At 50.0% G+C, this 16,513-nt stretch overlaps 3 protein-coding genes across 6 annotated transcripts in view; 2 read left to right on the forward strand and 1 right to left on the reverse strand.

Annotated features, from left to right (window-relative positions):
* NRBP1 (nuclear receptor binding protein 1) overlaps window positions 1-1,618 on the forward strand; it is a 40,386-nt gene extending 38,768 nt beyond the window's left edge. The window contains exons 16-18 of the mRNA XM_084516060.1: window positions 175-238; window positions 325-380; window positions 573-1,618. Coding sequence (XP_084372186.1) covers window positions 175-238; window positions 325-380; window positions 573-671 — 219 coding nt within the window. The 3' untranslated portion in view covers window positions 672-1,618. The remainder of the gene's footprint in view (window positions 1-174; window positions 239-324; window positions 381-572) is intronic.
* Window positions 1,619-1,714: 96 nt separating this feature from the next.
* Window positions 1,715-4,434, forward strand: KRTCAP3 (keratinocyte associated protein 3). Its single transcript, XM_084513688.1, has 6 exons — window positions 1,715-1,934; window positions 2,044-2,103; window positions 2,777-2,977; window positions 3,229-3,363; window positions 3,657-3,728; window positions 3,940-4,434. The coding sequence occupies exons 1-5, from the start codon at window positions 1,716-1,718 to the stop codon at window positions 3,720-3,722; spliced, it is 681 nt and encodes a 226-aa protein (XP_084369814.1). The 5' UTR covers window position 1,715; the 3' UTR covers window positions 3,723-3,728; window positions 3,940-4,434.
* A 28-nt stretch (window positions 4,435-4,462) lies between these two features.
* IFT172 (intraflagellar transport 172) overlaps window positions 4,463-16,513 on the reverse strand; it is a 39,328-nt gene continuing 27,277 nt past the window's right edge. Inside the window, exons 34-49 of one of the 4 annotated variants that reach the window (XM_084513648.1) lie at window positions 16,170-16,279; window positions 15,581-15,710; window positions 14,905-15,003; window positions 14,275-14,384; window positions 13,702-13,765; window positions 13,118-13,204; window positions 11,312-11,428; window positions 10,716-10,826; window positions 9,811-9,930; window positions 8,143-8,238; window positions 7,565-7,624; window positions 6,600-6,698; window positions 6,053-6,206; window positions 5,124-5,215; window positions 4,773-4,858; window positions 4,463-4,661 (exon numbers count right to left, since the gene is read on the reverse strand). In XM_084513648.1, coding sequence (XP_084369774.1) covers window positions 4,601-4,661; window positions 4,773-4,858; window positions 5,124-5,215; window positions 6,053-6,206; window positions 6,600-6,698; window positions 7,565-7,624; window positions 8,143-8,238; window positions 9,811-9,930; window positions 10,716-10,826; window positions 11,312-11,428; window positions 13,118-13,204; window positions 13,702-13,765; window positions 14,275-14,384; window positions 14,905-15,003; window positions 15,581-15,710; window positions 16,170-16,279 — 1,596 coding nt within the window. In that variant the 3' untranslated portion in view covers window positions 4,463-4,600. Of the gene's footprint in view, window positions 4,662-4,683; window positions 4,859-5,123; window positions 5,216-6,052; window positions 6,207-6,599; window positions 6,699-7,564; window positions 7,625-8,142; window positions 8,239-9,810; window positions 9,931-10,715; window positions 10,827-11,311; window positions 11,429-13,117; window positions 13,205-13,701; window positions 13,769-14,274; window positions 14,385-14,904; window positions 15,004-15,580; window positions 15,711-16,169; window positions 16,280-16,513 lie in introns of those variants that run through there. The other 3 variants (XM_084513647.1, XM_084513650.1, XM_084513649.1) reach the window with 3 other exon arrangements.

Genomic DNA, 16,513 nt, shown 5'->3' on the forward strand with positions numbered 1-16,513 from the left:
AGTGTTTTGGGAATGGCACTGGATGTGTTTTTTCTGTTAGACTCCTGTGGGGTTCTGCAGGGGGGTGATTCCTATCTCAATGTTTTTTGGGGGGGATATTCCTGGCTCTGGTGACTACTGCCAGTGACAGCCTGTAAAACTGCAGATCCTCATAAGAACTTCTCTACCATGCAGTTAACACTGCTGCTGAAACTGGAAGACAAGTTGAATCGACACTTGAGCTGTGACCTGCAGCCCAGTAAGTACCTTTCTTCCTGTACTCCTGTGCACTGGGATCAACAGTGTAGTCTAGACCTGGGATGTAAGCCCTTCCCTGTCTTGCAGATGACAATATCCAGGAACTGGCAGCCGAACTGGTCCAGCTTGGATTCATCAGTGAGGTGAGCAGGCTTGACTTTCAGGCAGGGATGTAGCTCTGCATTGCCTTTCTCAGACTTAAATGTCCTTGTCTTCCTGGGGAGGTAGGAGAAAAAGAATATGTCCCTGCCCACATTCTGTGGCAGTCTTTGGCCAAGCTTTTGTGTTTGTGTCCACCCCTGGGCCCATGCTTCACTGTAGCTTGTTCTTCCCAGGCTGACCAGAGCAGACTTACCTGTTTACTTGAAGAGGCATTTAGCAAGTTCTACTACACCCGGAACGGAGCCCTGACGGCAGTGACTGTGTCATCTTAGCACCCCTTGACTCCCAGGCGGCCAGTGCGGCTTTGTTGCCTGTGACCGACCCCTTCTGTGTCTGTCCATCACCGTAGGGCATCAGCAAGACCCCAGCTGCAGTGCTTGGAAGCTCGTCCTGCATGTGCCGTGGCTGGGCCCAGTGACAATCCTCCCTGCCCGCCTATTAAAGGGGACTTTGTGCATCAGTATTATTTCCAGCCCTGATTTTGTTGGGATTTTGCCAGGTGGTGCCGGGGAGCCGGGTCCTGGCTTGGGGTGTTCTATAGCCCCATTCATGTGCATGGAGTTTGTTCTGTTTGAATTGTACAAAGTGTCTTTTGCACAGCACAGAAACGGTTTTTTCTTCTTTCTTTCTTTCCTTTTTTTTTTTTTTTTTTTTTTTTTTAATTTAAAGGTAAGCAGGGGCGAGCCCTTAAGTCCTGCTCCCACTTTGTACCCCTCTGCAACTGCCTCTGGCAATAGTCACTACCCTCCTTCCTGGGCAGAGGGAGCCAGGGGTGGCCAGGTTCCCATAGCACCAGCCTGGCGCTTTGCCTGCCTCTTCTGCTCCCCTTTGGCTGCACTTTGTTTACTTGTTTTGCACAGCCTCTGTCCTGCACTTCAGCGTGCACCGTAGGTGCAAGGCTGTGGTGTATGCTGACCTGGGCTGTGTCCCCTACAGCAGCATCCTGGAGCCTAGCTTAGCCCTACCTGCCCTGCTCTATGCTGCCACGGGTCCTGTGTGCACTTTGGACCTCCGCAGGCAGCGTGGAGCCCAGTGGTGCTGGCATGGGGGCTGCTGGGGCAGCAATTCTGCCTAGGCTCCCGTAGGGCCCCCCTTCTGCCTCGGGGTGCTTGAAGGGGCTGAACCTATAGTCCCACATGCCTCTCCAGGGCTGGGCGCAGCGCTGCCCCCGCATCTCATTTCTATCATTTCCTATTTTTAATAAACTGTTTTGTAAATACCTGAGTGCTGCCTCTTTCCGGGCTGGGGCGGGGCGGGGCGGGGCTGGGCCCGGCGGCGGCTCCGCCTGGGGGCGGCCTCTCGGGGCAGCGGCGGCCATGGCGGGCGGGCGCGCGGCGCGGCGGGGGCTGGCGGCGCTGGCGGAGCCGCGGCGGCTGATGCGCGCGGGGCTGGGGCTCATCGTGCTTGGCCACGGCAGCCTGGTGCTCGGTGCCATCGTGCACGGCTCCGTCCTGCGGCACGTGGCCCGCGCCAGCCGCGCTGTCACCCCTGAGTACGCGGTGGCCAACGTCGTGTCCGTGGTCTCCGGGTTGCTGGTGAGAGCGGTGGGGCTGGGACGGGGACGAAGGTTGGGCCTCGGGGGCGGGGGGGGGGGGAACCTGGCCCCATCCGAGGCGCCTGCTGAATGAGGATCTCTCCCTGCAGAGCATCACTGCGGGCATCGTTGCCATCCTGGTGTCACACAACCTGTCCCGGGCAGTCCTGGTGAGTGTGGGGCTGCGAGACCGAGAGCTAAGCCACCCAGGGAAAGGGCAGGTTGGGGGCCTCCATGCAGCCTGGGCCCTGCCACCAGCCACTCCTCTGGACCTTGTCCTCAGCAGTTCCTTCCGCTTCTGCTGCGGGTGCCTTGATAGCTTGCAGAGTTGCAGGTGTTGCCTGCTGTGCTGCTGCCTCCACCTCCTTGGCAGCACTGGGAGGATGGGCAGCAGGCTGGGCACCAAGCATCATCTTGGGGTAGAAAAGTTTCAGCTAAAGCATAAAAGCTGCAGCTGGAGTCAGGCATCTCACTGTGGGCTCACACAGTGTGGGTCTGCATGAGGCAGGGCTGCTGCTGATAGCCTCAGCTGTTTGTGGAGATGGGGCAAAATGGGCTTCAGCCTGCAGGAGACTGTGGGAGCAGGCTCTTGGTTCATGAGCAAGATGAAGGATGTGAGCAGTACAAAAGTTTTGTCAAAGTAGAGGACTGAGCCACATGAGAAGAAGCAAGGGATTGTATGTATTTGGCACAAACTTCTGCAGGGTTACCAGTGCCTTCATTACCCTGCACAGGGACCACACAGAGGTGTGTGCTTGGCCCATGCAGTGGCAGTGTCTAGCCCTGGTGTTTCCCCTGGCTCTGGCCAGCACCACTCTCACATGCTTTCCTTGCTGCCAGCAGCATTGGACCTTACTGAGTGTGTCCCTGTTGAACTGCCTGCTGTCCACAGCATGCAGCGTGGGCCTGGCGCTAGCCATCGCCCTCACAGTTCACAGCCGTGGCATGCGCCTTGTCACCGGCTGCAACAGCTCTGCACTGCCAGCTGATGCCCGTGCAGCCATAGCGACCAACGACTGTCCCTTCAACACCACGCGCATCTATGTGAGTATGTGGGGCCAGTGCCCCTTGTACCTGTCTGTTGTGTTCCCTCCTACCCCCCCAACCCCCCCCGCGGTTTCCTTTTGTTTCATTTCTCTTTCCTGGTTCTCTTTCCTGCTTCCTTTTTTTCCCAGCCCTTTCCTGCCCCTCCCCTCCCCAACCCCTTTGCCTGCATGGGCTCTCCTCTCAGCTGTATGCAAGTACGCTGGGTGCAGTGGATCCACAGTCCCTGAGAGACCTCTGACCTTCTGCAGGACACAGCTCTGGCGCTCTGGTTCCCCTCCATGGTGCTGGTGGCTGCAGAAGCTGTGCTATCTGGCAGGTGCTGTTTGGTGGCCCTGATCCTACAGGGCATTGGCCCCTGTGGACACACCTATCGTAAAGACCAGGTATGCCCCCCCCATCAGTACAGACAGGTTTCTGTGCCTGTCCCTGCATTTTGAAAGTGCTGGGTTTTGTTTTCATCCAAACAGGCAATAAGTACAGTGTGTGAAATAAATTTGGACTACTAGCCAACACTGGTGATGGACTGCTACCCTTTCATCTTGGGTTGCTGCAGGTGGAACCAGTCCTGCTGATAGCCAAGCCTGTTCTGTCCTGGCTGGCCTGAGGACTCTCCTGTCCCAACCCTTCTCACGTCTTTTGTAGGACCCTGCAAACCTCTACCTCTCTTTTCTTATAGCTGGTCAAGCCAGGTACGCTGAAGGAGGGGCAACACCTGTTTGGGGTGGCTGAGACTTGTGCCTAGTGGGAGGTGAGTGCAGTGTTGCAGTGTGGGCTGTAAAGGGGCTGGGGAGGTCGGGGGGGGGGGCACGGGGGAGGGCTGTGCCGTCAAAAGAGCCTTCTCTCATCAGCTTCCTAAGACTTCTCTTTCCAAGCACTACTACAAATATTGGCCAGAGGTGTCTGCATAGTCCCTGGCCCTGCAGCACAGCTCTGGACTGATACCCACTCTTTCCCTGCAGGTGGTGCTGCATGAGTGCTCTCATACAGTGGGGGTGAAGCTGTACCCTGCACCTGCCACAGGTGTAGGCATGGATAGGGTGGGCTGCGGGGGGGGGGGTGGAGAGATATGCTCACCTGTGTCCCTTCTGCCCCCCTCCCTCCCCTCCAACTGGGACAAACCCTGAAGGTCCCAAACACAAGGTGCCCATAGCCATCAGGCACCCTTTGCCTCGCAGGTGCCATGTTCCCTGAACATGCTCTCCATGCCCCCCCCAGGCCATGAGCCCCTTCCTGGTGCACTAAAAGCTCCGTCAGTCTCTCACATGCTCAACCAGAGTAGAGGGGTTGGGGGGGGGCTATGGCCTGGCAACAGTAAAGGTTGGCCTGGTCCATCTGCAGAGCAGGCAAGGCCAGCTTGCTGTGCTTGTGCTCAGAAGCAGGCCAAGCAGCAGGTGAAGAACCTCTTTGTTGTGAACAACTGTTGTTTCTCTGAGTAAATAAAGTTTTAATTTTCACATTGGCTGCAGTGTTTCCCCAGGGTGGCTGGGAGCTGGGTCCACTGATCGAAGGACAGTGCAGCTGGTGTGTTAGCCTATCTTCCTGCCTGGTATGCACTCCCCTCTTGACACAAGGCTTCATTGTGACAGTCATCCATCATGGTGGAGTCTGCATGTTTAGTAATCAGGTTGAGGCCAAGGAAGCACAGCCTGGGAGCTGTGTGCGCTCCAGGACTCTGCAGCCCCTGACAAAGAGAAGCACAGCAGTGCTGAGACACATGTTTATTGGGGACAGAAGTGGAGGGAGCTGAAAAACAGGATAGAAAGCTGCAATTGTTCCTCCCTGTCCCACTCACTGGAAAGAGAAGCCGGTGCTCGGGAGTCCCCCACACCACTGGCTGAGGAACTTGAGCACATCTTGGCATGCAGGGCTGTGAGATGTCTGCAAAATAAAAGAGATGTCCTTGGTATTGGCAGTGTGGCACTGCAGACACCCTCTGCCCAAGGGCACCCCAGGGAACTGACAGAGCTGCACAGGTATGCCCCAGCACCATTCCAGCCCAGCAGCATGCAGAGAGGGTGGTGCACTAAAATGGCCCTGGTTTGGTGTAGCTCCACCAAGTGGGACAATGTTTTATAATCAGCAAGAATGACAGCATTAAACACCCTGCAGCTTGTCTCCCTGCCCCACGGAATGCCTGGCTCACCTTGACAGCCATCAGGAACTTGTTCCATGTGTCTTTGCTGGCTTCTCGGCCTGGACGCTTGAACTCTATCTTGTTCCTTAGCACAGGATACCCTGGCCATACAGTAACAACCTCACAAACAAGGTGAGACCCACAATGGACCCCTCCCCTGTGCACTCCATCCTTCCTTGCTATGGCCACCTGGCTAGGGCAACTCCCAATAGGCACTGTAGAGGAATAATGCTGCCTCTGGCAGATTAGAACAAGGAACGAAGTGCCCACAATGGTGGCATCAAAGGAAGATGAAGGCTGATCTGCTCTCAGCAAGGCAATCCAGTGAATATAAAATGACAGCACCTCCCTCCTTCCCTCCTGAGCTTTGGAGCCAGAACCCTGTTCCTGAAGGCCCATCCCTGTGCCACCTCCTTCTCCAACTCACTCCTCCAACACTGTCCCCACTGTGAGGTGTGCACTGTGTGGGGGACAGTCCTTGCCAGTGCAGATAGCTTTTGTAGAAGGCAGCAAAGTGGGGACAGGTGCTACATGTGCATGTGTGTGCCCGCTCTGGCCAGCCTGGGCAGCATGTCCTAGGCAGTGCTGTGCAAGGCTGAGCAGTCATAGAAAAATAATAGTTATGTTTGAAAGAGTCATCTGGTCCAACCTCCCTGCTCAAGCAGGGCCACGTAGAGCTGGTTGCCCAGTATGATATCCAAATGGCTTTTGAAAATCTCCAGGCATGGAAATGCCACAACTTCTGAGCAACCTGTTCCAGTGCTCAGTTATCCTCACAGTTAAAAAACGGGCCAATCTGTCTCATCCAGCTGAACCATTCCCTATAGCCACACAACCTCCCTACTCCTTTTACAGCATTGCCTGACTCTCTCTCAGACCTACCTGCACGATGGTCCCCACTCCCTACATATGTGTGAGGTGGCCTGGAGCATACATACCTGTAAGCACACAGGGCAGGGAGCGCACCCCTGTATTTGCTGCCACCAATGAAGCTTCATATGTGTCACGGTCATCCTGTGGCAGCGCCTGCTCCAGACGCTGGTCCATGGACATGGTAAGCACCCAGTCCCTGGCTTCCTCCCGGTTCTCTTCCTGCAGGACAGAGGCCTGGGCAACTCCTGATACTGCATGCTGTGCCACTGCCTAGCTGCTGCTCCTCAACACTAGGGAGCACACTGGGGAGAGCAGGACATGAGCATGCATGCAGGATGTGTGTATGCACATACACACTCTTGTGTGTATGGGGGTTGATGGTGGGGAATGAGTGCATGGATGTGTGCAGAAGTGTATATTGCAGAGGGAGCATGAGAAAGCATGTGTGTGTGTATACTGGTGCTGCATGTGTGTTTGTGGTGGGGAGGATGGGGGAGAGAGCTAACTGCATTTCCATCTTCTGTACTGTCACCCTTGCTCCAGTCCCTGTTCAGAAGGGACCTAAGGTATAATCACTGTTCAAGGGAGCTGAAGAAGGTAGATGATACTCACAGGCACATGTTGATGGGCTGGAAGAGGCACTTCAAAGGGAATGTCTGTGTTCTGGAAATCTGAGTGGTCCAGAGAATCCAGGTTCCCTTCTTCAATGGCCTGTGAAAGGAGAAGTGATGGAACAATAGGCAATACTATCCTTGGCATTCGCATTACAATCTGTATTCTAATGGTGGTATTACCTATGCCCCTATCTATCAGTGTGATGACTTGGCCCTCCTGGGAGGTGGCAATTTATAGCCATCCTCAGCAGTGCCAGAGGATGTATGCTCCTTAAACGCTGTACTACTCAAGCTTGCCAGTTAGCCTCAAAGGAAGGAAAGATGAAATAGGGAGCATTTTTTTCCAGCAGCTGCTGACTGCATGTGGAAGACTGGTATAGTAGGGTCTGTCAGCTTCCAAGGATTTTTGGTGTTTTATGGTAACCAACCGGCTATTCAAGGAAGGAATTGAGCATGGGGACTCAGTGCCTGATTCTTGCATCACCGTTGCTACAGCATCAAGCCATGTCTTCTTCCACTGCCAACTGCCATTCCCCTTCTCTCCCCCTCCCCCCCAATAATTTTCCTTCTGTTTGAACAGCTCAGATGAGATCATCCTGAAGGCTGCAAGAGCACCTGCAGCCATGAAGACTACAGGCCTAAACTGTTAGGCCAACTTGCTCTTTGCTGCAACACACATGCATGGTGACTCTGGCACATGCATGGTGACATGGTCAGGGTTGTTCAGGTGCTCTGCATGGCAAGTCCTTCCACAGCTAATGCTGGGGTACCCAGCACTTGGTGCACACATGCAGAGAGAGCAAAGTGCAGGGCCCCTGCATTCTCCATCAATACCAGCTCACAAATGTGCTGCCACATTGAAACCTCAGGAGTCTCATGGCCAGGCTAAGGGTCTGTGTGGGCCCTACAGACCACTATCATTTTTAAGTGTGATAGTCTTCTCCCCCAGCAGACCATACGCACATCTGAGAGGTCCAGGAAACGGTTCAGGAAGATGAATGCCATGTTCTCCCAGTTGACTGCCTAGTGTAGAGAGAAACCCCAAGTGAGATCACACAGCTGATAGCTTATCTCCACAGCCACAACTCTCCCACTTTAGTGATGGGCTAGAAAGCCAGCATCAGACAGTAAGAACAAGCTGCTATGCTTGCCATATGTCATTATGTCTGGGTAGGTGGTCAGTCTGTAGCATCAGGATTGTCAGTAGATAACAGATGACCCAGAGCAAGGTGAACCAGTTGAAGTCCTGCATCTACAGAGCCATACAATATAATGTGGCCTCTGGTCTACCACATAGGTCCACAGTTCATGTACTCTTGCTAGTTGAGATTTGCCCTCCCACTACCTACTGCCAATCCGTGACAAAATACAGAGGCTGTCAAGATGTTTGAGGAAAGAACTCCATAAGACAGTGTCTGGCTGCTGTTGTACCAATGCAGCTCGGGGAAGACTGTGGAAGATAAAGTTGAGAAGCCCTGAGCTCTCAAGTCTCTCTGAGGTCCTCCACCTCCTGAGCTGCTCTGGTGGCAGATAGTTCTCACCTTGGCAGCTATACCAGCTTCATAGAAAGCCTTGTCTGCAGGGATGAGTTCAGTGTGGCGCAGCAGGGAAATGGACAGCTTAGCAGCCACAGTGTCCTGCAGACAAAGGGGACAGTAAAGCCATAACAGTCATCTCAGAAAAAAATAGGTTGGAAGGGATCTCACGAGATCATAAAACCACTACCTTAGAGCAGAGACCCTGCAGCCACATATTCCTGATGTGTTTATCTAACTTAAGAGACTTCACTGAAAGAGCTTTTAGAAACTTTGTTCATGGCCATTCCAGGTTGGAGGTCTCCTGCTAGAAAGTTTTTTCTTTTAACATTCATCTCCCTTGTGGTAACTAGATTCCTTACTTATCCAAGACATACAAAGAGCTTGAAAACAGATTATTTCTTTCCTGTTTCAGTAGTTATTTTCTGTTATCATCTCTTCCTTCAGTCTTATGTTCTGCCTTATAAATCTTTTTATTTTTACTAGAAGCCATGCCCAAACTCCCCTCCCATCATCTAAGTCACAGAATCATGGAATAGCTGGGGTTGGAAGGTCTCTCTGGTGATCATCTAGACCAGCACAGCGCCCTATCCTGCTTAAAGCAGGTTCAGCTACAGTAGGTTGTTCAAGTCCATGTCTAGTCAGGTTTTGAATAGTGCAAGGAATGGAAACTCTCCAGCCTCTCTAAGCAACTGGTTCCAGTGCTCAGCTACACTCACAGTAAATATTCTTTTTCTTCATAACATAAGACTTTTGGGACAGTGAGGGGTAAGAAGGAATACAAGATGAATTTCACTTTTCTGCTTGCTAGATAGGTTCTCATCTTGCTAGAACTGGGAAGGCCACCCCTCCTTCATGGTTCCAATTAGACTACCCAACACCTCAACATTCCACAACTGTGTGTCTGTATAGGTCTTCAAGATGTCAGGCTTATCTCTTTCTATCTGATAGACCTCTGTCTGGATCCCCAACACACTCAGCTATGGGAAACCACCAGTCTGCTCTATGATTTTCACTAGAATCCGAACTCTGGGAACTTTTCTCTTGTTCAGCCTGTACTGTCACAGCTCCAGTCCCACATTCATATAGGTCTCTATCACAGTTCCATCCATAATCCACGTGGATCCAGACTTCAGCAGGAACTCTGCTTTATATCATGGTCCAAAACAAATCCCAGTGCACAAAAGACTCAACAATACAGCACCTTGTGAGGCCCAGTACACAGGCCCATGAGCTTCTAAAACTTTGTGCAAGGCCAATCTGTTCTCAAGACTATGTGTGAAACCCAGTGGCTGTCATGGCCTAGGACAACTGAAGAGGAAGCAATGTCTCTCCTGGGAAGACCAGGTTTTTGTATGATCCCTGTATTTCTATAGGTGCCTCTGCTCTCACAGGTCACTCTGACCATATGGATCCCCTTTCTCCTGGTTTATATCTCAGCCTCAGTGGCTGGGGACAGCTCCCAATATAAGGAGTCAGTCAGAGAAGACTGTCTCTAGTTCCACGTACTAGTGGTGGGCTTACAGATCACTATAGTCTAATTCTCATCCATCCATGATGTGAAAGTGATCCATGAAGTGGAAGAGTGAACTATGAAGAGCCCTAAACCTGCATGATCCCGCAGGGCTCTGCACTCATGGTGTTGATTTGACAAAGGAACTTCAAGAACCTTACCAGTTGCTTCACACCCTGAGCAGCGGAGCGGGTTGCATAGTAGTGAGATATCAGCAGCATAGTCTCAAACTCTTCATGTGCTGGAGTGTTTGCCTCACTTGACTTTACTAAATTTTCACACTAAAAAAGATAAAGAGAGAATAATAAATAATAAAGGAGCATGTGAGCAGAGGGGCACTCTTCACCCACTTGAGTCTGGGAAGAAGCTGGGAGAAAGACGAATATCTAAAATACCCAGGCACCTTGAGGGATTGGAAAAGGGCTGTATCTTGAGTGCTCTGGGTCCTGCAAAGTGCTGAAGTGAGGAGTTTGTGAGAGAAGGGGAGAGCCAGTAATACTGCAGCAACTGACAACACTGGAAGCAGTGGAGATTGGATCAACAAGGGGATTTCTGGATATAGTTTGTGTCAGAGATGGGTATTTGTGGAACAGAAACAGAGCAAAGGCAATCATGGGCTGAGGAATTTGGGGGCAGGTAAAAAGGAGCACAGGGCTGTAAGAATCTCTGGGGAGATGGGGAGGCCTATTATTTTGCAGTCTCAGTAGTCCTTTGCTTTTCCCAGGTTCTTGCCCCACTTACGTTGCCAAATATAAGATGAAAAGTGGGACTGTTGTGATAGGCTCCCATGTAGCAGTGACACGGGGAACTCTGCAAGAGCCAACATTCAGATGTGCTTCTAGAATTTGGTCTTAAGTGCAGGGTCATCTTTTTCCCTGACTTCTCTTGCCCAGCCATGTCCATCTCACAGGATCCTGTTGTTCTACTGTCTCCACTGTCACCTCTCTCCCCTTGGTTTGTGTTCTATTTCCTGTGTCATCTGTCCAGAGCCTAGTTCTTTTTCCCTGCTAGGAGCCACCAGAATGTTGGACTTTAACAGGCAATGGTGGCCATGGCCCATACTCACCAGACTGAAGAGAACATCACGTAGGTCAGCCCAGCTGGAGTAGGCCTCAGCACAGTTCATGCCAGATGCATTCACCATTTCCACAAAGAGACGCTTGTAAATGTTGAAGTTCTGCAACAAAAATGAGAGAAATCTTGAGGGACACAGCTGGTGAGTCAGAAGTTTTGAGTCCTTCTACTGTTTAGCACAGGCTTAAGGGAATGGCAGCTCTGCTCACAGGCTCACAAAGCAGTGCTACTGCAGAATGCTGGTTGCAAGGAATGCAACAGGACAAGACAGGGAAATGGGAAAGAATGTTTCCTCCAGCCAGCTCTCTCAAAGAGGCAAACATGGTTGCTTTTATTCTGGACTTGGTAGCTAAGGTGTTCAAAATCAACACAAATACTCAACACCCCTCTCCTCTGTCCCTATGTGTGATATGCTAGGGGGCTGCATTTAGTCCTCTACCTTAGGAACCTATTAAAGAATCTACAACGGTGTTGAAGTGGCTTGGACAACACCTGGCAGCCCCAGCTCTGGACTGGAAGCCTGACTCATTTAGCAGATCATAGCACTCTCTGGAAGCTCACTCTGGGATGTAATGCTGTCTTCATTACCTGTGGGTTGGCAGGTGCTCCATGGTGTACATATAGGCTCAGGGCTTTGTCCCAGCTGCCCTCCCGGATGAGGTGGGTTGCAAAGAGAGCTACATACTTGTGCAAGACCTTATAGTTCTGGAGAAGGCACACAGAAAACGGTAGCATGAGAGTCATGAGATGAATGTTTGTCAGTTGGTAGTGACAGTTTCAGATTTGTGTGCACACATCCGTGCACCTGAGTCCCAAAGGGTAAGGGCAGCTAATGACAGATACAGACTGCATGTCTTTGACTTGGGCCCCATGTGACGCCTCTAATCCTGGCTAGCTGATGCTGTGCTGATCCTTCATACCTGAAAAATAAAGTTGTCTTTCTGCTGTCCACCACTTGCCAAATGAATTCTCCCAAATATCTAACAGAAGCAGTATCTCTACAATGCGGCACCACAGATACTAGTTGTAAACTGGTCCTTAGTCTAATGAAAGAATGAATCCAAGCACTTTTGTGGACTGAAGACGTTCGTAATATGCAAGGCTGCTCTAGTCCATTACTCAAATTACTCAGATTGCTGAGGCTATAGGCCTTCTTGGAGAACTGTTCATACATATGCTGATCCTACTTTGCTAAGGACTGACTGTAGTAGGCCTACAGAAACTTTAAGTGAGATAGTACCTGTTTTGCACAGGCTTAAAATATACTAATGAGGAAGATGGCACAAGATGTGCAATCTTGTAAAAAAAATGAGCAATGGAAACAAGTTTATTAAACACAAGAGAGGACAGTGCCACTATGACATGTCTACAACTTGAACACCCAGATCTGGATGCTCATGAAACGCTAGGTGTTAGGGATGCATATTAAGTCTGGTATGTAACCTGTTTTGATAAACCTAACTTTCCCCCCCGCATATAATTGTTGTATAACAGCTGAGTCAAAAGTCATTAAGTTTTGCACTTGCTGTGGAACAAGGTTGTGCTAACACTTCCTTAAAGACACATACAGGCTAACATGTTCCTGGAGTAAGTATACTAGTATTCGTTGTGCTTTGTTGACAATAAAGCTGATTAAGCCTTATACTATAAAACTGAGTTTGAAGGTCAACACTGGTATCTCCCGAATAATTAGAACATTGTAGATAATAACTACAACAAAAAACATTCACATCATCAGAGAAGTCTGAGTCAAAAATAAATCAAGTTCATTGTTGAATGAACTTGATTTCATCAAGGACCTAAACTCAGCTTACTGCTCATTGCATTAGGAACATAAAAATACAGCACAATGCATTATCAGTGCTTGCCCAAGTTATCAATGTTTGCCAGACAAATTAGATCCTGGTACTGTATTGGAATAGCAATGCAGAACAGCTTCATTTTGGTTTTCTGTTTTTATCAATCTGCTGGGGTCATTTTTTGGCTTTCTGTCAGTAAAAATGCAAAAATGTCAAATTTGCTTTCATGATAAATAAATTTAATTTCAACTGACTCCAGGCCTCTAAAGAATATGTAGAAAAAAGGCTATCTTTTACATATCTCTGTTTCCTTAATACCTATTACTTTGAGCCTGAACAACTTGCTTAGCTTTTTTTCAATGTTCTATCAATCACAAAATTGAAACACAATGTGCTTCTGATTTCTAATGCTTCATTAATAGGTGTGCTTGGCTATGATGGAGACAGCAGAGAGGTGTTCTTTCAGCTGCTGCGGTGTCTCCCCATGGTCCTCACAAAACAGGCTGCTTTGCCCCTGCTCACCCATTCCTGATGACCCTGCTTCAGAGAACCAGGGCCCCAAGTCCATCTACTGAGGGCTTGCACAGGTACTCACCTGCTTAGCTGCAACCTCCAGACACTTCTCCCATTGCTCCTGCTCTGCATACATATCCAAAGCAGCCATGACATCTATTCCCACCAGCTGAGGATGGAAACAACTATAAACTCACTGTGCAGGCAAGGCTTCCTAACCACCTACATCTTTTCTTCAAATACCCACAGTCCCTCCCTCTCTTTGGAAGCAAAGATCATAGAATCACAGAATCATAAAATCATAGAATGGTTTGGATTGGAAGGGATCTTACAGATAATCTAATTCCAACCCCTCAACCCCCCCACCCCCCCCCGGGCAGGGACACCTTCATCTTGACCAGGTTGCTCAAAGCCCCACCCAACCCAGTCTTAGACACTTCCAGGGATGGGGCATCCACAGCTTCTGTGGGCAACCTGTTCCAGTGCCTCACCACTCTCAAAGATCCAATGTGACCCATCTGGTATGCAGAAACCTCGACTCAGGCATATATAGAATCCTCACCTATGGACATTTTCAGGTAAAAGCCCCATGAGGAAGGCCCCAAGGACCTATGTCCCAGCATCCTGACATGACTCCATAACCTGTGGAACATCCCAAATACATACCGAATCTACCTTTCCTTGGTTCTTTAAATACTCCTTGTAACGCTGGTCCACATACTCCTCTGACCTACTGGGCAGAAATAATCTTAATACACAGCAGATTAATAGTTCCCTGCATCAGTGCAGAAGTGCAGATTCAACTTTGTCTTCTTTGGGCTAAAGAGGACTTACAGCTGTGCCACATTTTTCATGTCTTACTGCTGGGTGCTTAGGTAGAAGGGGGAAGAAAGAGTCTGGGCAGAAATACGTGTGAGGAGAGAAAGGTATCACAGGCCTTTTCATGAAGAAGTGTATGCAAAGGAATGTAACAAGGAAATGAGAGACAGGGGTACGACAAAAGGGGATTAAGATATACATGGGATGAATGGCAATGGGGCAATAGAAGAGTGTCATGGGTACACCAGATGGGGGATATTGGGAAGGGCAGCTGTGGTGAATGTCCCCTATCAAGTCTGGGAAGATCACTGTGGGGAAAATCCAGAAAACCTGGGGAAAGCAGGACAAGACAGGACAAGGGATTATCTTGGGATGAGAGAGGGAGATGGAAGAGTCTCATTCGAGGAGTTCAGCGCATACCTGGGGTCCAACTCCTTGGCCACGCGCTTGGCTTTACTCCATTCTTCCCCTTCAATGAAGGCATCAATAGCCTCTCGGATGAGGTCCAAGTTGAGGTAGAGCTCGGCTGCCTGCAAGGCCAGAGACAGTCCCATGTGGAACAAAACCCCAAAGGCACCTTGTAGCCCAGGCTGTAGCTGTAGCTGTTGGAAATTCTCAGCACATAGCAGCAACTGAAAGTCTCTTCCCAAAAGCCTTTTTGAACAGACTGCCCAGGGAGATTGTGGGGTCTCCTTCTCTGGAGATATTCAAGGTCTGTCTGGACGCCTACCTAGGCAACCTGCTCTAGGGAACCTGCTTTGGCAGAGGGGTTGGACCCGATGATCTCCTGAGGTCCCTTCCAACCCCACAATTCTGTGATTCTGTGAAAAGATACTCCCCTTCTTTTTCCTGCCTCCTTCCAAGGCCCAGGTCTCTCACACCATTCCAGGACTTGATCCCTTCCCCTGCTTCCTATTCTCTGAGGACTCAGCACTGCCTAATGATGGATCAGGCCACCCACCCATCACCCCAGGATGTGACTAGGCCTCCTCCCCTTGGATACAGCTCTCCCTTCCTATTTCTTCCTTAGGAGCAAGTGCCAGCTCTCACCGAACTGTATTTCTTCATGGCCACCAGCTGAGGAGCCACAGTCCGTGTGACCTCCATGCTCTGTGACTGACTCAAGAACTTAATGGCCAACTCAGCAGCCTGTGAAGAGAAATTGTCAAGAACATGAATGATAAGAGCAATTTGAGAGAGGGATGGATCTGGAAAGAGCTCATTTCCATCTAAAAGACTGACTGTCAGGAACACTTGAACTATGTGGGGAAGAGAAGGAAAAAAGACAGTCTGCTTCAGCAACTCGGAGAAGCAAAGTCCAGCTACTTTTACACATGGGAGATGATTAGACAAGAACATAATCATTACTGAGGTTGGTAAAAGGACAAGTTAATAATGAAAAGTATGAGCAAGAACACAACTCAAAGGTTGATGGACATGGTCCATGAGAAGATAGGGCACTTGTCTAGCCAATATCTAAGTCATAAAGTCTAGTTTTTCAGTGCAGGGAGATATGGGCATAAAGATATTGGCATGCTGCTGGAAGTGGTGCCAGAGCAAGGATGTCAGCACAGCACAGGAAAAGTGGACAGTCCATTACAGGCTTAAGAGAATGGTCATTAAATGCTTTCAGTCCCTACAGTCACTGAGGCATGCAGATCGTCTCTTGAGCCCTGCAGGTTGTGGGAGTCCTCCCAGATAGTATATCTGATGAAGGAAACCATACCTTCAGCAAACACTTCTCCATCAGGATGCTGTTGTTGGAAATCCGCACTTTCAGGTAGCAGTCCACTGCCCTGGCATATTCCCCAGCCTGCTCCCACTCCCGTGCTTGCTCCAGCAGTCCTTCTGTTCCTCTGTAAGGAGGAATGCAGGCTGTGAGCAAGACTGTGATACTGCCATGCACATCCTGTAAAGAGTGTGTAATGCATGGGCAGGAAGCTGCAGAGCAGAGCTAAGTCAGAGACCTCAGAGAGGAGAGGGGGCTGTGCCAAGGAATGCACACAGCTTAATGCTGAGGAGAGAATTGAATAAGGATCATGGGGAGATAAACTGGCAGCACAGAACACCTGTGAGATCTGTAAATGGCAAGAAGACACCCAAGAGACCTTGCATGATAAGAATAACCCTGAAGTCTCTCAGAACAGGGAAGAAAGATGTTAGCAAACCAATGGAGGAAGAAGCCTAGGGTCCTCAAGAAGGTAAAAGCTGTATGACAGGGATGCAGTCAGGCTATCTCTGTAAGGCATCAAATCAATGGCTTAGCGAAAGAGCAACCCATCTGTTATGTGCAGCCTGAGCACAACATTACTTACCCGGAGCCCTTCTTGGCAGCCTCCCTGCCACACTCTTCTTGTAACTCCTCTAGTCGACTAGGCACATATTCCTTGCAGATCCGCAGGGCTTCACTCCACATGTCAGCCTCCTGCAGAAGCACGCCAGAGAGAAGAAACTTTCACCAGTTCACATCACACTTCTAGCGTCACCACACATCTGGCCTCTCACATCATCTTGCCAGAGGATCCACTAGGGGAAACAACTACAGCAGAACCATCTCAGCCAAATTCTCAGCCAAAATGGCACCTATGTCTTTTCATGCACCCAGGCAACCTCAGGGGAAAGTTTGCATTCATTCTAGCTACCTCTATGGAATGGACAC

Source organism: Aythya ferina (assembly GCF_964211825.1).
Source record: "Aythya ferina genome assembly, chromosome: 3".
Lineage (NCBI taxonomy): Eukaryota > Metazoa > Chordata > Aves > Anseriformes > Anatidae > Aythya > Aythya ferina.